The sequence below is a fragment of the Neodiprion lecontei genome, chromosome 5 (genome assembly GCF_021901455.1).
Source record: "Neodiprion lecontei isolate iyNeoLeco1 chromosome 5, iyNeoLeco1.1, whole genome shotgun sequence".
Lineage (NCBI taxonomy): Eukaryota > Metazoa > Arthropoda > Insecta > Hymenoptera > Diprionidae > Neodiprion > Neodiprion lecontei.
The window spans coordinates 30,978,825-31,002,009 of NC_060264.1; the positions used below are offsets into that span (position 1 = coordinate 30,978,825).

The window sequence follows — 23,185 nt, forward strand, 5'->3', positions numbered from 1 at the left end:
AGAAAGAAAAATAGAGAAAAGAAGAATATGAGGCGAACAAGCGACAAAGAAGAAGAAAAAAGAGAGGGGAAAGACGGTCGGTCATATCTCGTCCGGCTGACCGTGTCAGCACTGGAACGTCTTTGAGCGATGAGTAGAAAAAACAAGTTACCGGGCAGCCCGTCGCGTTAGCTAAAAGTAGAGGAGTAAGAAAAAGAAGAAGAAGAAGAAGAAAGGGTTATAAGAGAGCCAAGATGACCGTGCCGCTGAGAATGGCGGGGGTGAAACGGGTCGAAGTTGGCGGATGCTATTGCCAGTTTGGCAGAAAGCCAGCATCGGTCAATCAGCAGTAGATAACCAACGGATTCGTCCTGCCTTATAGCTGGCATAAAAAACTATTGCGGCTTATACGGTGCCGGTAGAAACGAAGAAAAAAGTCGAATTTATACTTCATGCGAGTGGGAAGTTGAGGATGTTTCCGGCTGACGAAATTCCTACATCGTTGATAAACCTGACTGACCTTGATGTGATCTAAAAAACTTTCCGTTTGGATAGGTTCTCGGGCTCAGCTTCAGTTGATCGATAACTAATGCATCGATCGGATCCGAAACGTAGTCGATTTTGAATAAGGAGAACCGCATTTATAGAGATCAAAATGATGGATATCCGTTTATTCGTTTTTGAGATATCGTTGTTTCGAAGTTTCTTTTTTTAGATTTCGTTATTCGAAAAACTTGAGAAATACCCCATCGTTCGGATCTGAAATATAATGAATTCTGAGCAGAGAAAGATCCGCTTCGATTGGTACCAATGTCGTGAAAATCCGTTGTTAAATCATACCTGATGAAAAAAAAAAAAATTTCATCACGACATCGAGACGTCCATCTGAAAATGTTCGGAGATGATTCTGTAAACCATAAAACCTGACGATGAGGTGAAAATTCAACCTTTCGTTTTATGGGTGAATAATAACAACTTACCTTGTTCTCTTCTTTACTCTGAAAACAAAGGAATGAGACATTGAGAAAAAAAAATTGTACAATTCTTGAACTCTAATCTGATAAACTGACTCATATATTGCATGATACTTGAAAACGTAATATACGTATGTTGGTTCTTGGTTGGATCCCCGACTACGGACGATTTTGACTATTTTTTTTCTACCCTTTCAGTTTTTCTTCTTCCTCTCCCCCTCCCCCCCCCCCCCCCCCCCCCCCCCTAAGGCCGTAGTAAGATTTTGTATCGTTATTACACATTTCGTCCAAGGCACTTGTTGAAACGAGACGCTCTCCCGGCTGTTAAAGCCGATGCGGAAATTGATATTCTCGTTTATGGGTTCACGTCTGACCAGCTGAACGAACGCTGTCCGCCGGATGCAGACTTGCTCGGTCGTGCAAAGGACGGGATCACGTTTACTCGACAGTTTACAACTCCCTCTGACCTCTTCCGCTGTATCCATACCCTGGGAAACTATGTAATTAACTAATTACACTACGGGATGGCGTCTAAGTGTGAGTTGCTGGAGGGTCCCAGTTTCACGTACGGCCAATTTCACCGCCGTCCGACTGCCTTGACATTCCGTCTCTGTCAATACGTCATTTGCCATGGTCACCAAGTTATTGGACGGCACAGCGAGGAAAATTTCATCTGTTAAAGTTACGAGAAAATTTCTGTAAAATCGGTATCATAATAACGACGATTTAAACTACAGCGATAAATTTTCTGGTTACAGCAACATTTTAGTGTATTATCGTCTAGCAACTACATTTTGACAGTTTAATAATGCAAAAACGTCAATTGTTGTCGGAATAATTACGAGAATATACTATAAGGAAACGGTGAAACTTGGCGGATTGAGAATACGACTGCGCATGCGTGGGCTTTGATAGAATTTCATGCAGGCTTGCCACCTACTCTCTAAATATTAATAAATTATAAGTATACCGATGGAAAAAATCAGCGTGAAAGTCAGTGAAATATCGATGAAAATTCACTGAATCGTGAGTGTATATTGCAATCAGTGGTATACTTGTAACTGGAGATTAGTGAATTTTTCGCTGATTTAAATTTAGAGAGTAAAGCTTTAACCGTCAAACGTGACTTATGGAGGTTATGTAGATGATGCGAATTTTCTTAGGTTAAGCGAATCGTAAATGGTGAATATGCATTTATTCGGAAAGGATTGGAAAACTTTTATTTTCTACTGACTGGCGACTGATGACTGCTACGAGTAGAGCAATAACAATGTAATTTCAATTCACGGCTTGAAGCGGGAGAATTTCACGACTCACGTACCGTTTAGAATTAAGTTGGCGCCCCTGACTTGCAGACGAAAATATTTCCCAGGTACGATCTCCCCGGCTAATAGAGTTCAATTATTTCCCGAATGCGCAGTCGGTAACTCACAATCAGCCCGACAAGTTTCACCGATTTCTTTCGGCTTATCGCGAGTTACATGCCAATCTTTCCGATTACAAGTAGAAAACTCATTTGAATGAGCACGCTCAGAACGATATATTTTTTGATTACGGTAAAAAAAATTGATGTATGTAACCAAAACTAAAAAAAAAAAATTCTCGTTATTTAGGTACACGCATTTCGAACATTCTAAAATGTCAGCTTTAACGTTCGGTGCCTTTTCTCTGCGGAATTCCGATACCCTAAAAGCTGTAAGTGAGAAAAAATATGTACGTATATACACAGAGTAAATCGCCAACGACCGATAGTTTAATGCGCATGCGCCAAAATTCGAGAGCAATAGCAGTTGTTTTGTCAGGTCTACCAACATTTTGAGGTTACTTGCACCGCGGCGATGGTTGGTCAACCTGAAAAAAGAACTGCTTTTGCTCTAGAATTTTAACGCGTGTGCTTTAAACGATTCGACCGTAAACCGTTCACTCTGTATGTACAATCGACCAAGTAAAAGAGGGGAAAATCTTTTTATGCGAACGAAATCGCGTCGTTGGCGAACAAAAGGATCGGTGTTTGAAATTATACAGGAAATAAATATCGATCGTGGCGGAGGGGACGAGGAGAAAAAGTGAGCAAAAAATAAATAAAAATGATAAAGTTAAACCGTGTACCAGCGGATTAAGCAATTGTATTTCATCGGATTCGGCGAGCCGGTAAAACGGTAATTAAACAAAGACAAAGGCCGGCGACATTTATCGGTGAGGTTTTGGGGGACGAGTCGACACGGTATAATATATAAGCGGAAGAATCGCGGGGGAGCTGTTCACGGAAGTTAATAAATTCAGTCACGGCGAAATTGAGTGTGGGACAGATTCCGCAGAGTTTGCCTAATATCAATGAAGCCATGTGTTCCGTAATGTTGCGATTTCTATGATAACGCAACCCCCGCTCGAGGCTCACCGTATACCTTATGTACGCTCGGGGATCCTCAAACGGACTTATCTTATTCAGCTGGGTGTGCTCGACGGGCACATAGAGAGCAGACAGTAACGAAAAAGGGAAAAATTCATACCGGGGCGATCGTAGCCCCGGAGAAAAATTCTCCCCCTCCCTCGTGAGTTTCACGATAAAAAATGATTTTTAAACCGCGTAACCTGTTTCCGCCATTTTTTCAACCCCCTGATGCACGATTTCTTTTTTTTTTTTTTGTTTTTCTCGAGGATATTGTCACGGAAGTGATCCGACAGTTGAGAAATTTTTGACGGCGTAATTTTCTATACCGCGATAGAAAATATGTATATGTTTTTTTTTTTTTTTTTTTTTGTATAATTTATTCCTCCTATCCACGTTCCGACGATGCTTACCTATAATAAGCACGCGCTAGATTACTCCTGAACGAATCTCAAGCCGGAGATTAGATTCGAGGAAATAATGTATTTTCGACGAGGTCACGTGACCTCGATCAAGATCCAAGGTACAAAGCCTCACATAGATATAAAATCAACGGTATTAACAAAAGATTCTTAGACTTCTATTTTCTCCTTTCATTTTCCTTCTAATACGCGTACCTCGTTTTCTGCCTCTGTAATAACGTGTCTCGATTATTGAGCAAAAAGTCACGAAAGGTACCTTAATTATTGAGGAAAAAGTCAAGAATGAAACAATACGTAGTAGTTTCGTTTACCAAGTTATTATGTACAATTGAAAGATGCCATCTTGTATGTGAAAATCTGATCCGACTCCATATTTAAAAATAAAAGTAATTTTCCATCGCTTATTTTGCCTTACACCAAATTCATATCGCTATACAAGAGTCTAGTAGTCTGCACAAAGCGTTCCGTGCCTTTATCTTCGTCCAATTTGACCGAAACGATCAGCTGTTTACGCGTTCCGCCGCCATATTGCCGTAGCCACGCCCGTGCTTTAAATCCGATCGGTTGAACATGTTCTGGTTCTAATTATCGACGTAACGAAGTCGAATCGCTACGCAATCGTTGTATATGTGTACATATATATATATATATATATGTATAAATTCACAGTCACAGCTATTTGTTCGCGTGTATAATAGAAAGCCCTGGATAACAGATGAGCGAGGTAGAGAGCTCGTGCATGCGTAAGTGGAAACCCTGCCCGTACGTCAAGGATCATGAAGGAATTAATTAAATCGCGTTGGATAATCGATTGCCTCCGATGACCCGAGGTTCAATTTGCTAATTTTCATACCAGTGGCGTCGCGTCACTTCGGAAGCTGCAAGCGGGCTTGCAGGAAGTATCTTTGAGTAACGTGATACGGAATTAACGGTTTAACGATGGTCGATGAAACTTTGATCAAAGCCTCGCGACAAAGGATCGGCGAGAGATGAAGAAGAGGGAGTGACGGAGTGATGGGGGACGAGGAGGGGAGACATGGGATTAACAGACTACGTTGAAAAAAAAATTTTCCGCTTGAAAAAAGATCAAGCGAACGGATTGCGGCCTCTGCGCGCCGTATCCGCAAGACAATACGTTGGAAAAGTAAAAAGATAGGGGATTTTGGGGTAAATTTCGCCGGGCAAATTAACTTGATATTTCACCCACGTGGCGGCACTTTCCATGGCGTGGAATTAAAAGAGAGGTTCTACTACGTGCTTTGGATTGGATTTACCCTCGGTCAATGAGGGTTAAAGAAAGGGTGAATGGCTTCCTTTTCCTCAGTGGATTACAGGGTCCGGATCTACTTCGTATAAATACGACACAACAAACTGAATAGTAAATCCGGGGGCTTGTTATTCCATCCGGCCGCAAGCTCACGGCGTTTCCGAAACTCTTCTTCGAATGATTCAATTTTGTCTTAACAATTTCAACAACAACATTTCGAACACTCGCCTTACCTATAATTTTATACGGATCATTGTTTATTGTACAAGCGATATCGATACGAACTTATTCAAATTTCGAACAATCCAAAACAACGATCAGTTCCAAATTTGATATTGAGAAAAATTCGCATAACAATTTCCAACACATACGTATCGATTGTGCGAACCTTTTTTTAAATTTTCGACATACGTTGGACAAGGGTTCGCGAAATTGACGGATATTCAATTACAACGCCGGTGTTCTTGAAACTACGACCAGTGCAACGGACGTAGGACGGGAGCTAATATCTCCGGTAATCCGGTGTACCAATTAACGCCATTAGGCCAGCAGGCCACCTGATAAACCTAATTAAACCTGATAACCATTAATAGCCCTTCGAATAGTCGGAGCGTCAGAGGCAGACAACGATATTATTAGTCCGTAATAGAAACTCGAAAAAAAAAAGTTGCAAGTGTCGTTACAGCGGCAGTATTTTTCACCAAAACTTTACCCACCCAACGAACCTGCGCAATTGATGCGATATCAAAAATTAATTTTTCCCGTAAACCGTTTATGTTTTGATTTATTTATTTTTTTTTTTTTTTGTAAAAAACAAAGACGAACGAACGGATGAAGAGTGACTGGTACGACTTTCAAAGTCGCCGCGAGACCGGCTAATAAATTGTCGCAATTAGCGTTGGATGGAGATTGCTTCCGAGTGTGTCCGGCTGCTGTAAAGAAATTCTTTAAGCCTGTTATTCTCTTTCTTTTTCATGAAGCTCTTCCGGAACGAAAGCCGGATATCACGGGGCTCTATTCCCACTACGCCGTCGGTGCAAACGTAACGGCCAACTGCACCTCGTGGCCGTCGAAGCCTCCAGCCTCCATCTCGTGGACCGTCAACGGCGAACCGGTTAGTATCAAATGCCCTGCAGAGGCAATTACGTTAAGGGGACGCACACACACACACATATACGGGGTGGGGAAAATAATCAACGACACTCGTACAGCCGCTACTGTTTACTCTCATCGTTTCCACTCCACCTTCAACTGGATAATAACAGCTCGTCGCACTTAACTCTCCATAACTTTTCGTTGATGGTATAGTTTTAAATGGAAGTTCCAAGAGTAGATATGCCAACTGAGCTAGAAATAATCGATGCATCGATTAATCGAGTCGAAAGAAAATTATCGAACAAAACTCGATTGAATGGGTTGAAATTAATTGATTTATTCGTGTTTCGACAAAAATCGATATTTTTTATCAATCTTATCTCGAAATTATTCCACGTCGAATATTTATTTGAAATAAGGACTGTACTGGAATTATTTGAGAAAAGCTAAAGTTGTATCGACGATTCCGTTCAAATCCGTTGAAAATTGTTTTTAAAAAATCGAACGGATTCGATTAATTTTAGTCTAGGTTCGTTCGTTTTATTCGGATCAAGACTTTTTTCTACATATCCACTGAACCCCTCGATTTTTATCACATTAGCATCGTTAAATATTGATATTTGCAACATTGCACCGATATCGGTTATAGTCAAGAAGTGGCAATGCTGCAAAGAGAATCCGCTTCGGTGAATTTGTATAAAACGGTCCTCTGAATAAAATTAACCATCTCAGACCATAAATCGAACAAATCTACTATATTTTGAACAATTTTGAAACAACATAAAACAAAGTATCGATATCTCTAATCTTTTCTGACCAATTTCAATAATTTCTATTTCACATTGATTAAAACTTGCATCCTCGTTAAATTCGGCACTTGGAATCCTTTGTGACAGGGTCGTAGGAGGTATTAGCGACAGGCCAATTAGTCAGGGCGTAGTTATAGGCATAGGAATATAATAAGGGTGGAAGTCAGTGATCACAGCGAAGCTTATAAACCTCCGTCGTTTACACATTACGCATATAACGTATATTTGTCGCGGGGTAAAATAAGCATGCTTTGAATATTCGGTCGTTCTGAATTTAAAGGGTGAGGGGCAAAGGGGAGAATAGAGGACGAGGCGCCGGGGTGCTTGCTAGAAAATTCATTGTTCTCTCTGCTTCGTGATGGAAATACCTAAAAGAGAGACGATTTTCTTCAACAGCGATGGGAGGAGGCGGGCAGAGTTCGCTTCTCTAACGAATTCAGTACTCAGCGCGTAAAAGTAAAAATCGTTGCTCTAGGGATTTAATTTCGGCAAGAACAACTGCCTACGTGTCGCGAATAACCGATATCAACCTTAGCTGCGGGGGGAAAACGTACCTGAATTAAACGAGATAAATAACTATACGACTAGCTAAACCCGCGAGAGGAGTTAGAGCGCATCCAGGTCGAATAAAACAACCGGATTGCTAATCGGAAACGAACGAGACTTACTGCAGAGCTACTCTTTTCAACACCCCTGCTACCGGAATTGTTCAATTGAACCAGACACTTCGGCGTCCGTTTTTATTATCAGATTTACCGATCTACCAGGCGTACAGTCTGGTTAGAAATTGAAGTAGAACAATCGTTGTTTATACCAGGGCAGTGAACGCAAAGTTACGAAGCAATGTGACTGAGAACAGATGATGATGATGATGTATTTATTTATGCCTTGGCAAGCCTTGGGCAGTTAGAATAACAAATGTAACTTCAGATACAGTCTTTAACAAATAGTAGAATAGTAAAAATTGTCTTTACCTTAAAATAATAATACCATTAGAAATGGTGAAAATTACATGATATGTCCAAGTCTAAAGATTTATACTACTTAATACCAAAGTCTTGGATAATTTTATACAAGCGACAAAAAAAACGATCTACATACTAGAAGGTATAATGTCCTGATCAAATAGATAGAACAGAGAGAGAGAGAGAGAGTACAGTGTCTTAAGATTAACTTTAATCTAGTTGCAAGTAAGTAGGTAACAGTGAGGTACCCGGATAGTAGAAGCAAGGTTGAAAATAGAATAAGGTAAGTGACAAAGAAAATGGAAAGTGAAAGTAAAGTGCAAGAATTACACTATTAGGTGGTGAATGGACACGAAACTACAATTAAAACTAATCTAGAAATCGTTAATTCGATGCCAACTTTTATATCGAGGGTTAACACATAAAAAAAAATAATCTAAACTCATTTATTCCAAGTAAAGAACATTGAGTGGTTTGTAACTTGTGATTCGATTGAGATGAAATCGTTCGTTGCAGAGGTTTTTTTTTTTTTTTGGTTGTAATTGATCATCGGTTTCAAAATACCTTAACACAATGTAGATATCTGTTTATTTCTGACTCGAACATGTGGCGATAATCTCTCTTAGACCCCAGACTGTGAAGAGGCTCAGAATATATTACATTCAACTTCCGTCGATTCGCAACTCCCGAAAACATCAATTTTTGCTAGAAAAAAAAAACAACCCTTTCGTTCATACTGCACGCCCGATATGTCCTATAGAAAAAAAAACACACAGACGCTCCCCTGATGAACCGAAGGATAAACACACGTGACGTTGAAAATCCCCTATCCATCAGAAATTGATCGTTTATACGTAAAATTAAAAATACAACTTCGGTTATAATTTGGCTGACGGCGATGAGGGTGAGTTTCAAAGGAAACTCCGGCTAAGTATATAATAATAAAAATTTGGAACTCGCGTCGTTAACGAGCTTTTGATCTTCTCGAGACGAATGAATCTGATTAATAATTGAATTTTACAAGATTGGAATTGGGAAGGGAAAAGTGCACCACGTAGGATTATCTCATCAGTTAGATGATGGTCGGAAAATTGAATTGCAGGATGCGTCATTTGTTACGGTTCCGCAGCATCGAGAGGGGAGGAGGAGAATATACATCCATTGAACCGTACTTTCTTTCTCTCTCTCTCTCTCTCTCTCTACACACATATATATATCTCCTTGATACTGGCGAAGCCACAATCCGAACGGCTAGCAGACGGCACAACGTATGGATCCCGTCTAAAACCGACCGCCGGAGAGGGATGTTTGGTTTGATGGGTTTTTTACTACCGGAGGTCGATTTGCTAAGCGCTTTTATATCCGTGCTCCGGGGTATTCTGGACGTCCAGCTGCTTGCACGAGGATCAGTGCAAACCCCGCATCTTTGCCCTCTATCGGCATCTGAAGAGGTGCATTGTTCGGGTTTTCTGAACCGGTCAAGGGTCGACGAAACCCGGAACAACCTCGTGTTCTTTCTTTGCTCGGACCTTGAATCCAAACATCCGAACGAATGCCGGGGGTTTCCCACGTCGGAAAGCTATGCGTGTTCAGGGCTGAAACGAAAGACGATGTATTGAGAAAATTGTATATTGTATCACTAGTGTGGAAAGTCAGTGGATTTTGCAGCGTAAGACAAGGTAAATACGCTATTTTTTCCCATACCTGTGAAGTCAAGTTCAATTTGACAAGCAAACGAATTTAATATAATTATTTGAAAGAAGTAGATGAAGAGGTTCGAAGGCTCAGGCCTGCCTTCATAAAATCTAACATAACCTAAAAGCGCAAACTTCAGATTAAACTCAATCCAATGACGTTATTCAGACGCTGCGTAAAGTCCGTGCGCAAAATGAAGTTATCGGAAAGTGCGCATGCGTTACGAAAAGTCTTAGTCTGTAAAATTGAAAATGTCATCGAAGCGCTGCGCTACACTGTTAAGAAACAGGACCTTTTACGCACGCTCCACAGAGGTGCGTTGAAAAAATTTCAAATACTGTTAGAATCAAAGGAAAATGTGGTAAAAGTAACTATTAAGTGTTAATTATACTTATCGATACTACATTTTTTAATCAATGCAACATTAAATCTGTCTATTTAATCGAGTTACATATTTTTCCTGTTGAAGAGTATAAAACAAAAAAAAAAAAAGATCCAAGACTTGAACAACCTCAAACTATCTACCTTAAAGTTTCTACGCTGATAATTCACTTTTGTCGTTGATAACGTAATTAACGCATGAAGTTATAACCGCGTAAATGTATATCTAGTACTCGTCGTGAAGTTTGGCTTATCTTACGAAGAAACTTTGTTTAATACGATTCGTAGATTGCGGCATCACATTTGGGTTACGAATGACAACCTCAAATTTTATTTCAAACATCTGACAGGTATTTGAAGAAATATCGACGATCGTCCATCTCTCCCAATGCGGCATCTTTCCCCCACTTACCCTACATACATATAATCAATTTGCAAATCGATTGGCCAAGTTTTTTTTTTTCACTACGCGGATGAGAACTCGGAGAGCCAGTGGAATGATAGAGTCGTTTTTCAGTGCCATTTTCGTCGCGATCAGTGACGGTATTTTTTCGCCAGAATATTTTTTTTTTTTTCCCCCGTTCTTTTCAATTTTCGTTTCACGCATACCTTGCCATAAACTCTGACGCGTAACTGATATTTCATCTCTATTCCGACAACCTGTAGCTGATCCAGGCAGCAGCAGTCACGCTGTTACATCCGGCGGTGTGAGGCTTGGGGAGTGAAAACGAGGCTGAGGAGAGTGAGGGTGAGGGTGGGAGGGTCGATAAAATCATAATAAATTAAAATAATTTATCAGTTTATTTCCTAACCACCGAAGCATTTCTAATTGAACACCATTAAACACCGATAAGATTCATTTTCGGTATGTACCCTCCACTTTTCGAGGGTATTTCACTTAGGAGAAGGTGGGTGCATGAATTTAATCCGGAGTGGGATCGATTTAATTCCAAACACCTCAATGGCTATTAATACCGGAACGCAGCGAGTATTATAATGGATCGTAACGACGCGTCTCGACGTCACGATTATTCTCCTCATTCACGATTTCTCGAGTATAACTCGGTTTTCCAATCGTTCACGAACTCTCGCCGATTGTACGTACGTATCGTATAGGTACGATACTTAACGAATCGACGAAAGAACAATTATTAACATTGTCTCCGTACTTGCGGAACACGGCAGGAGTAAAGTTTATTGTAGATATATGTAATCAGAAACGCCTCGTTGCACATTTTCTCTGGCCGATGTATAATAAAGATTATACGCGTGTATATTCGTGATGGATTTTATCACGTGATGAAAGTTTTACCGAACTGGATAACGTGATAGCTCATCTAATTAATTAACCCAGTACTCGTGAAAGGTGGGGAGAAAAAAACCCCATTGAAAAAGCTCTCTCTACATTTTATTCCAGCATGTATAAAAAAAAAAAAAAAAGAGAGAGAAAATATAGAAAGGGAAGGATAAAAAGCGGAAAGAAGCGTGCATTAAACCCGGCGAATGCCGAGGGTGCGGTTAATGCTGTTACCTCAAAATATTGAAGAAAGCCTTCCAAGCCTACGGCCGTCATAAAAAGGTGCGACAAAAATTACTCGGGTACCTGTGTGTAGCTTTAGGTGTACAGCGTTGGCAGGATGTGATATTAAATAAAATATACCCGCCCATGCTGTATGGTGACGTGAAATGAAAAAAACAAAAAAGAGAAAGAAATTGGAGGAAAGGAAAGTAGCGAGAGCTTTTTCACAAGTTAAACATATATATGTATTTTGGAACCTAGCTAACGAGTATGAATTATAATCATCACCTCGCGATCTCTGATTAGTCGTAAGAGATGCGTATTAAATTTTTTTTTTTCTTGTTTTTGTACTTCGTTTTGCGTTTTCGAGTCTCATTGAGTAAACATCCATTTAAATGAGTCTAAATTTGGAACTGGTCTTTTCATTCATTTCATCCTGAGACAATGTTGGTACATTTAGCGGTCCCAAGTTACTGGAAACTAAGTAGTCTTAGAATGAAACAAGCCGTCGTGTGGTAAAATTGAACGGATTCAGAAAATTTTCAATAACTTCAAAGCAATTTGAAACTAAACATCGACATCTAACATTTTCTTCGTAACGCTAGTTTAGTCTATTTTTGTATTTTTAACAAGTCTTCACCGCTAACAAAGACAATAATTTGATAAATACGTAACGCACGATTGTAACATCTCGTAAAAAAAATTAATAACAAAGTGTGGATATTTTGCCACGCAATCAACCTGCTCAACATCAAACCCTCTGCTCCACTGACACAAATATTCCTACTGCAGTCGAGGATCGTATTCCCAGCAGTGAAAACGAAAGTGCGAAAGCAGAATGCCGTACAGATCACGGTCTCAGGAGAGACGAAGTAACCTATTCCCAGGTGATAAAAGGTCCCGGGTAATGTTGCTTCGATATATAGTCATGTCAGAAGAGGAACTTCCGGGGGGAAGCACTGCGAAAAGCTGCACGGCAAAAAATGGAATAATCCTCGCCCTTGTGTCCTGGGAGTCCTGACCGTACAAGGATTCATTCCCCGAGGGCAAAACGGGCCCTCTTGCCCCTTGCGTCGCGTACGAAGCATAAAGCGGCTCTTGGAGGATGTGCTGTTTCAATATTTAGTCGACATGCGCCTTTTACGCTTCTCCCATCGCACTCAATGATCTATGGTTATTTTCCCGTTTTATCGTCCCTCCCGTGGTCTCTTCTCTCTTCCGTTGTACATCCCATCCGAGCACATGTTCCGAAGTTTAGCTCCTTTACGTCATTCCAACGACCCCGTTTTCCTCACCTTTGCAGCGTCGCTTAGCCTTCCCGTAACTTGCAGGTACAAGAGTCGCTTGTATTTCACTTTCCAATCAGTCTGAAACACTCCGCGTGCCTCTTTTCAGGCTTTTGTTGTTTTTATAGTTTCCTGAACGAGGCATAAGTGAACAAGTTTGAAACACGACCCAGCAGTTTAAACGCGGATCGAGGGGCCATTAATTCAAGGAAGTCGTCAATTGAACGGTATTGGAAATCAAATTTTCAATCAGAGGAACTTTAATGACTTGAATGTTTTTAGAAACCACAAGGAATCCATTAAGGTAGCTGAAATGATTCTAAATCATTGCGAGTCAATTGAAATCGCAGAGCAATTACTTTAAAACCCATGGAAATCGTATTTCAAGTATTGCGGTGAGTACCAATTGGCTTTAATTCATTAACGTTTTTAACGACTACTATTTTATCATGTGCCTTCGTCGATTTCCAGTGATTTGTAATCATCAACTGTGATTCCATCGAATCCGGGAAATCATCCCCAATCGCAAAAGGTATCGACGTGAAATCAGTGAAGGTCACGTGATAAGAAATGTGAAATTCACCTGAAATCAACGTTCATGAATTGGAATCATTCATTCCATTTCCAACTGACTGGCCTCTGGATGCAGACACGCTTAGAATTCCAGTACCAAACTGGAAAATTGATTCCGGGGTTGGACAACAAGCCATCCGGATTTCAAGATTGCGCAGATGGGTGAAAAACCGTCGAGTTTCCATCAAAATTCACACCGTGGTGCACGTATGAGCGAGCGGTAATCTTGTGAAGCATCAGGCGTGCATACACAAACCGCGGCGTGTATCCGATGGAAGAAGGATACCCCGGAGGTGAAGCGTCGAATTTCGTCGAAGGAGATACGAATCCAAGCGATAGATTCTTAACAAATCAGACCTCTTTCCCGTAACTCCAATCTGCACCGCAATTTCGGCGATCTTCGCTTCGTCGGCTGCACAATCAGAATCCCGCACGATGTGCTATAAAATGGAATTTATGTCTCAAGTTTAACGATGATCGTGGCAGTTTGCGGACCGGATATCAGCCAAGACAGAACTATCACTACGGTGGCATGTATATATCCACTGAAATTCAGGAGTGATAACCGGGGTTGAATTTTCGCTTACCGTTTTACCACACCACACCAAAATTGAGGGTAATGGATTCATCTGTACCGTAAACGTTGTACAGACGAATCAATTGACGAGAGAGAACGAAATTGTTAGAGTACCTGGCTGAAATAATCATGGCATACGTCAAATTCACGGATGCTGTTCATCGTTCGACCGGCACATCATCTATACCTACATATAGTACCCATTACCTATATGCATGCAGAGTTTTGCGATGATGAATTCTACCTGTCGAATCATAAATTGTACGCCGAGGTTTTTCCTCCTCAGGATGTATGCGTGTTCTGTATGTATATGTATACGAACGGGTACGGACATGAACGCGTAGCGATTAATTACGTTAACGAAGGGAGTGACAGCGCCTCGAATTCCAAACAATTATTGCATTTCCACCGTATTATGTACCCCGTTATGATACATGACTCATCAAATATTCATGGATGCGTACGCATTAGCTTTTCGAGTGGCTTGACGAGTCGGGCGGTGGGCGGCATGTTGGGCTGAGGATGGAGGTTGGATGCGGTGGTGTTATACCTATAGTACTTGCATTGAGTAATAATGCTAACGAGAGATTGACTAGGTGATTCAATCGTTAGATGTACCGGTGTCAGGTTCCTCTCAGTAATTACCGGTAGAATGCATCACCGTCAAACAGTGAAACTCTTCCCTACTCTGGGAAATCCATTCTGTCCGAAATCCGCCCAAAAACATGGTCACTATTGACGATGGTGGATCGTTTCGTGAAAAATTTCGATATGGACTTCAGCTTGATTCTGGAATATACAGTATGAACTACTGGCCAGTGATGCTTTGTTATACTCTATCAAAAACCGCCAGTGTAATTAGACCGGAATATAACCTCACACCTATGGTTTGGGAACTTGCAGAAAATTTATGAAAGCAGATCTTTTGAGATGATACTGTATCCGGAAGTGACCAACGTTTCGGAAAAAGGAAGTATACTCACTTGATTGCCGATCCATGAGAACGACAAGTCGTTGTGAGTGTCTTTTTTGCTTAGACGTAGAAGAGAGGAATAAGAGGAAGAATAACGCAACAAACAAAATGGTAGGTAAAAGTTGAAAGGGCGTGTAATCGCTGAGTGGAATTCAAGTCCGAGGGTAACTGGCGAGGCGGAGAAGGAAGGAGAAAAAGAATGGAAAAGGCGCCCGTCGTCTGTCGCACTTCGGGTGATTCAAAAAATCCACAAGACTTGTCGTTCGAGAAACCCAGCATTCGGTGGTCGGTATAAGGTATAGTTGGAAGTGAAGCCGCAGTGCGCCTTTTTAAATATTCAAGGACGTGAAAATTGGATAACTATAGGTCTGCACGGGCAACGTTGCGACCGGTATAACATGCACTTGACTTCGAGCCTGCGGTTTTGAAAATAAGGTAAAACCGTGACACGGAAAGTTTGGTAAACAATTTAGGTGTATGCTAGGAAATGATGAAATGACGTGATAACTCGGTCAACGAATTCATCAGCGGAAGACTTTTGTGCTTCCTTTCATTCTTTCCGTCTCTCTATATTTCCTCCAGAACTTGGACATTATATACGACTAGGTTCTTCCTCCCAGTCGATTAGCCGGAATGAATGGAACCACTTATTCTTATTGGATGACAATGTAGCGTATTTCATCTTTCTATCCTCCGGAAATGAGCCAAGTCGGGGGTCTGGCGACGATCTTGGAGAGTTAAGTGTCTGTGTCCAACCGAACCAGGCTCTCCATCACGGCGGAGGATACACAAGTGGAAGCAAAAAATGTTGGATTCAACAAGTCGTAAAAACTAAGGAAATCTTTCGCGAACGGTCCTATCCATTTAAACATATAAAATCAAACCCTGCTAATGGATCTGGCTACTGAATTCATTCATTCAACCAAGCTTGGTGTTTCCTCTCAAGGATATTCCAAAATTTGAACGTCGTCTTCTCTTTCGTCGTTCGAAAACCCTCGCAACTCTTTCAGTTTACTCGTGGCAAATGCAATACAGTTATTATCGCCGATGTATACTAATGGTCCGCGTTACCCGCGAGCAACATGTGGCGTTGGGTATATGTGTATAATACGTCGTGGGTTAAAGGGTTCGCACTTCAGCCCACATCCTAATAAACACAAGTACATACCGTAACTTGATCGTGAGCATTTCTGTACCTATTCACTGTATGTAACATGAAGAGGGTGATGTACAACGAGTCGAGGAGTTTTCAATCCTGTCGACGACCATTCAGACTAATCCACTCTCGTCGTACCTAACACCGCAATATACGTATACACTGTAGGTAATCAACTTGAAATTTCTTTGCGATGGTGATCACTTGAGAGATTATTTATTCCATACAAGCCGAATACCCGTCGGCTGATGGAAGTGTTTGCTAATCAATTACCGCCCCAGTTTTCACGTTACACATGGTCACGGAGCATATTTCTACATTGGTGCTGAAGTGCCAGTAGCGGTGAGTTAACTGGCTTTGGTTGAGAAAACACAACCGATTACTTTAATTTATCTTTTACCGAACTCCGTTACCGACTGATGGTAATCGAATCTATACTACCGATTTTGTCCCCAGACTCTTACCGATTTCCGTTACCGACCGATGGTAATCGGACGTGTGCTGATCTGTACGACCAATTTTTGTCCCCAGGTTCCATCGGAAAATACGATCGTGTACAAGCAGCCGTCACCGACGGCCGCGAAGGGGGGTCGTACGATTTCGGGCCTTCGGCTAGAGGCCGACGCTCGATACTTCGAGAGGGATGGAGGAACAGCGACCCTGCGATGCATAGCGATGGTTGGTATCAAGGAATTCGTGTCTGAAAGTCGGGTGATCGAAGCGCACGTGAACAACGAACGTCTCAGCGCCGCTGGCGACATGCTGAGGGGTTCCGGGAAAGGGACTCGGGTGGACCTCAACTTCACGATGGTCCTTCTCGGAATTGCGGCGGCCATTTTGCATCAGGCGAATATCCTCGCGACGTGACCGATCGTCGCAACGCATCCGGAATCCACTGACTAGTTTGTTGATTAATTGCTGGTAAGCGTGACACGCGCGTCAAACACTGGGACAGTGTCGTTTGAATTTGAGTCGGTCGTCCAATATTTTCAGAGAAAGATAAGTGAGTTAAAACAGAGAGAATAATGAGAAAAAATTATATTATTAATAACACACACACAAAGTACGTGTCGCGCACTGATTCTCAAACTTAATTATATCTTATAGCATAATATATATATATATTATTATATATCTAATATTAAATCACTATAATTATAATCCATACATATACGTATATAGGTATAATTACCCTCATCTAGTTAATTTGTTTATGACCCATGCCGCGCCAAAGCTTTACTATTATGTTTTCAGTAATAGTTTAATTATTTTATTTATCTATTTATTTATCTTCTCAACTCTACACTAGTCATTCGAGTACTTTTACCGATGTCTGTTTTGTACAGTTAATAATAAGGCGTTTACAAGTCTGATTTAACAACCTTCACTCCGAATGAAAAATCATAATATCTGCTTATCGCTGTACCCCAAATCTGTGTAAATAGAATTTTCCCAGTTTCCGCCTAAACCGAATTCGTTGCAGTTTTTTCGGGTGTTGGCAGGGTTGCTTTCTCTTTCAAAGGATGAGGATAAATATTAACTGAAAAAGCTTCGTGTCTAACAGGGGAAAAATTGAATCACTGCGTCACGAGGAATTTTACGGCTAATTATTTTCGTGATGAATTTAAATAGCTCAGTGGGATGTATATTTATATGTATATATATATATATATATATAATATATGAATTCCGGAAGATGTTGAATTTTTTACGCATTTTTATACGAACAAGTGAATGAATATTCAACAAATATATCCAATCCCTCTAAAGTTGACTGAATAACGTGATTATACCATGAAATACTTGAAAACGAATGGCTCGTTACTCGCCGCGAGAAATATCGGTGTGTTATTCTTAGTAATTTATTTCGCTCTACCGTTTTACATTCCCTAGTCATATATTGTTCAAAGAAAATTTACTGCTGAGTGGAAGCGCGAGTTGAAAACTTGCTATTGGTTACGAATATCATTTAATACGTTTAACCTGATCTACTTTAACCGCGTCTTTTCTCGTTGTAATAATCATAATAGTAAAGCCTTGGCACGTGACACATGTCAAGAAAAATTTGACGTACCGTAATTTCGGCTGGAAATATTGATAGCGAAAAATTGACGCAAAAAATAGGAAAGAAAAGTGAAGGACAGTGTGAGACTAGCTTCGCTTAACATATCACACCGTCACGCTCTACCGTACATTTTCAAACATACGCAGGCGCACTAGCAGACGAACCCACCTCGGAACCAGCTGCCACTTCGCATTTTCTATGGCTCGATTCGACCTAGGAAATGAAGTTTTCTTCCAAATGATTGCAGATTCATAATCCCTGGATCTGAACATATTCCATACATTGGTTTTTATTCATTTTTCACATTAAGTTGAATTTAAGATCGCAGTTTTATCGACACAACTGATTCTACACCGTTTTTTATTTGCAAAATCGAACGAGCACCTTAAAAGATACTAAAATGAAACATTTGGAAGAAAGGAACATTAATTATGCGTACAATATTGTAAGTTAGAGTAATGTGGCAATGGTTGGTCGGCTTGGTGATCAAGTACGGTTTGAAACTACTATAGTGAAAATGTACGATATTGTTTAAGCTCAAGATCGTTGTTGATCCTTAAGATTTTTGTAACTGTCGATTTTTCAATTCGGGGGTGCTAGTGAATTGATGAAATTTTAGTAAACGGTATAGAGAGGAAGAGAAACGATCAGATATAGATAATTGCGTTCACGTTGAATTTCGCATTACATTCATACAATATTTCAAACCATTACTGGTGAAGGAATGAAAAAGAACGAAAACACAAGGTAACAATGACGAATGAACGAGAGCTTCTGGAAACGATGCGGGGAGCACCGCTTGCGGAATTACAACCAATGAAATAATTTCCGGGGGTGGTAAGACGTGTAAAGAATGGTGAAACTCGTCACGGCGTAACTAGATATATATATATATATATATACCTATAATAAATAAAACGCGAGAAGAATAAACTCGCGAAGAAAAGAAAAGTAGTATATGATACGGCTATCACAACGAGTAAAGTATAAGTTATTCAGATAACTGTCAACGTCGGATTGTGCATTATTACATGTTACATGGGAGAAAAGAAACCGAATGAAGAATTCAAGTGGCGCTTTTATCGCAGCTTTTCCATCCGTGACTGTAGGCCAATTGTATGAGCTATTTGCGGAGGAGTTGATCGGTTTTTCGCCCCTGCATTATCAGACTGTACAAGGCAGAAAGATAGATCTCCCTTTATGTATAGGGGCGCATAAACCACGATACATATTTTATTGCCAAGGGCTGTGTATAGCCGAACCCAATAAATGGACCGAGATGTGCGAAGCTGTTTGTTTGTGACAAACGTTCTCCGGCAGGAAACTGTACGGTTTTCCCGTGGTACAGAGATGTGGGCGAGAGGCCAGATCGATAAGTCGATAACCCTTCGATACAAGCACGCATATTCGAAGTTTGACAGTTAGGTTTTTTTACTCGAATTTTCTTTTTTTCCACACTTCATTCGGAATTCGGTGAATATAAAAATGGTATACTGATACAGGAAACGGGGTAAAAATACATTTTTATTAATTGTATTTCATTATTGTTTTTATTATTTTGATTTCTTTTCTCTTCACGTGAAACAAATTTTATCCTTCGCCGATGACCCAAAAAATTCAGATTCCAGCGGGCGTGTTTACCTGTGTAGAAAAAAAATAACGAACATGATTTACATACATATGACTTTTATCTCAATCGCGACGAGTATGTATACATGTATAACAATTACATTTTTAATTCGACGAATTTTTCGTCAGGCTCAAATTTCATTTCATTCCGTGAAAGAGTAATTTATTAATTAGTAAATACGATAGGAATCAGATTTTTGTAACGAGTATAAGAGGAGCAAGCAACAAATGAAAACTAGAACGTGAATATAGTATGTTGCATGCACGTATATTTACAATTTTTGAATCGTGTTGATAGCGTGCTAGTTTTATTGATTCAGTGAAACAGCGGCATGCATGTATGCAGCTGACAAGGGGAATCAAAATATGTGATTTTATACTGTGTTGAGAAACAAAACGAAAAAAAATAAAAATACAAAAAAAAAAAAAAAAAACAATCGATGAAAGTTGAAACGAAAAGTAAAAATATGTATACCTACTTTACGAAAGGAGGAATTTAAACAAAAAATAAAAAAGGAAAAAAACCTTGACCCCAAAAGTAATAGACTTTAAACGTGAATTGTGATGAATAAAGATGTTTATACGCGGAAATTAAAATGAATGAAATTAAAATATCGGACAGAGATACGCACGCGCGTTATACACATGTAATAACGCTGTTAGTCAGCGAGATGAAGAAGGAAAAATAGATTTAAACGAAATCTGACTTATGATTATTAACAATATTAAAAATAATAATAAAATTTAAACGAAACAAATAAATGAATGAATAAATAGATAAACGGTAAAATTATTACAGCATAAATATATAATATTATATGTATAAGACTAAATGATTATATATGAATGTATAATATTGATATTTAAATGATATATTGATATATGATGAAAACTAATTGATATGATAATACGGTAATAAATCTATAAGTAGTCGCATAAATACATATGAATTAATTTTCAATTTAATAACAACAATTAAATTATCTCTCTTTACAGAAATTAATATAATCGTTCGAAGATAAATAAATTTATAATGTATATCGATCGACCACACCCTACACCCCCCTAAAACAAACACACACACACACACACGCACGCACGCGCGCGCACGCAAAGACGAACACCTAAATATCTTATGTATAGACAAGTTGAGAAAAAGAAAGAATGCAACGTATTTATAATTATAAAATATTGTATGTAACATAAAAACTTGATAAATCCAGATGACTTATAGCATATTATATGATATAATATATCTATATTCATTACAGATAATATACATATACATGATAACTAAGTATAGAAATAAAAATAAATATATAAGTAAATACATACATATACAGAAGTACATTTTATATGTATATAATTAGTGGGTATATGTAAATGAATATACACAAGTAGACGGAAAACGGCCACTTATGTATATACGCATATGTATATGTATATTGCAATAGTGCGACTGCAAAGGGTATATAATATGATTGTACGTTTATCGAGAAATGAATATTTTATAGGATAGGATACGTTTTATAGGTAAATATTATGATTAATTTCTTCATATTTATTTTGTTAATATTATTATTAATATTATTATTATCATCATTATTATGTGAGAATTCTGTCAATGTGTGCGCCAGCCTAGGTTAGACTAGATAAAGTCATTTTATTCGTCGATATCGAAGGATTTCACAGTCATGTTTGAATCCAAGAGGAAAAAGCGTGACTATGTTACAAAAAATTTTCAGTCAACGCACGACTGTGATGCGAAGAGCTAGAGAGCTTCGCCAATGCTTTGGCACCACCCTCGACGAGGCGATAACACGACGGCTCACGTACCGCGCGAAAGGTATTTGGCCCAGGAATTGTTGGTGAAAAATGCACATCCCTCGTCGATCGCCACGTATTCCGATATCTTCACAGTCATGAAAGGACTTTACGCGAAAGTTTCATCTCGATTCGATCCACGTACGAACGGGGCATGTCTCTTGTTAGTACTTTAGAAATGAAATTTGCGTTTGTGTATCACTTTTAAAAGCGAGAAAAAAGCTTGCGCATATCGCAACATTCCGCCTGTGGTATGGTAATAGCCTCATCTCAGACTCCGTCTGGTCTCGACTACGTCTCCGTTGGCAGGCGTTGCGAATTTACCCTCGTAAACATACGTCACGCTTTACATTTACCAAAGATTAAGCGATACACGGATGAATTCATCCTGAATATGGTCTGGCGCACACAACCCGTTATTAGATAGGAGGACACTATGCTGTGAGACCCCAAGTTACAAGTGTTGCGTGTTTCGATACCGTGTATACTTACATTTACTAGTGATCGTATGCATTGTTGTAACGGTATTGTGCACGAAACTGTGCCGAGTTATAATCAGAAAATAGATTTTCGATTGCGTGAATAATATTTCAATCGAAATACTTTTTAAATTTACTATTTTTACTAGTAATTAATTATTTAATCGTTTTATTTCTGTTACCAGTGTATCTCATAGCAAAGAGTAGGTCCAGCCGAGACAAATGACTCCCAACAACATACCGTTCCGCTGATTCGTTCTCGAAATATCCGCGTTCGAAATTCACGAGCGCAGTTTGATTTTCGCCTCCGTAGCGCACAGTCGACTAACAGCGCTGCGCTGCGAAGCTTCAAAACGTGTTATTTCGAGACTGACGTGGCTTAATAGTACGTTGCGGGGTATCGTTGGAATCGTCTTGACAATTTCTTCAACTCTGGCTACATGGCGAAGTCCTAAAAATGTACTCGTATTCTTGCGATTCGTTATTAAAAGTTTTCAATGTGTTTTCTGATTCTAAATCGAGTTACCGCTGAAGACACGGAGACACGCGCTCACTGGATCATGAGTATATCGCACGTGTACTAATCACCAAGTATATATCATATACGGAAGTGTAAGTTTGATCTCGAAAAATAAAAAGATAGGTATTTGAGATCTCCGGTTATGTTTATTCACGTACCGAATCTCTCTCACTTCCAGCCACCCGTTTCCTTTCTCCTATTGCCGGTTTCTGCACTCCTTTTACTTCTTTATTATTATTGTCATACCTTTTTTACGCTTTTCTTTCTATACCGCCGTAACATCTCCGCCTTGCCTCGTGTCGGAATCGCCAACTCGCTAGGGTCGACCAATTCGGTCCTGAGGGAAGAAAGCTGAGGGGCAACGGTCAAGAAAGAAAAGAAGAGGAGAAAAGGATGGAAAATCAGCCCCTCATTGAGGAACACGAAGGAATTTTCTACCGGCGTGTGTAATTTTTGGTACAGAAAAGACGACCGCAGCCGAGCCAGCGGACCTCCTAAATAAATAAAGAGGTTAGGGGGACCAAATCCACCATTCTATAAATTGTGGACATAGGCCCAATAGAATTCCGCCTGCATGAAATAGATTTCCCACCTTTTTTTCCGAGTAA

At 39.8% G+C, this 23,185-nt stretch overlaps 1 protein-coding gene across 5 annotated transcripts in view; it reads left to right on the forward strand.

The window, feature by feature from the left end:
- Window positions 1-22,710, forward strand: part of LOC107221844 — a 110,668-nt gene extending 87,958 nt beyond the window's left edge. For 3 of the 5 annotated variants that reach the window (XM_046740296.1, XM_046740299.1, XM_046740297.1), the window contains 2 exons: window positions 6,012-6,145; window positions 16,592-22,710. In XM_046740296.1, coding sequence (XP_046596252.1) covers window positions 6,012-6,145; window positions 16,592-16,927 — 470 coding nt within the window. In that variant the 3' untranslated portion in view covers window positions 16,928-22,710. The remainder of the gene's footprint in view (window positions 1-6,011; window positions 6,146-16,591) is intronic. The other 2 variants (XM_046740294.1, XM_046740295.1) reach the window with 1 other exon arrangement.
- Window positions 22,711-23,185: the final 475 nt, after the last annotated feature.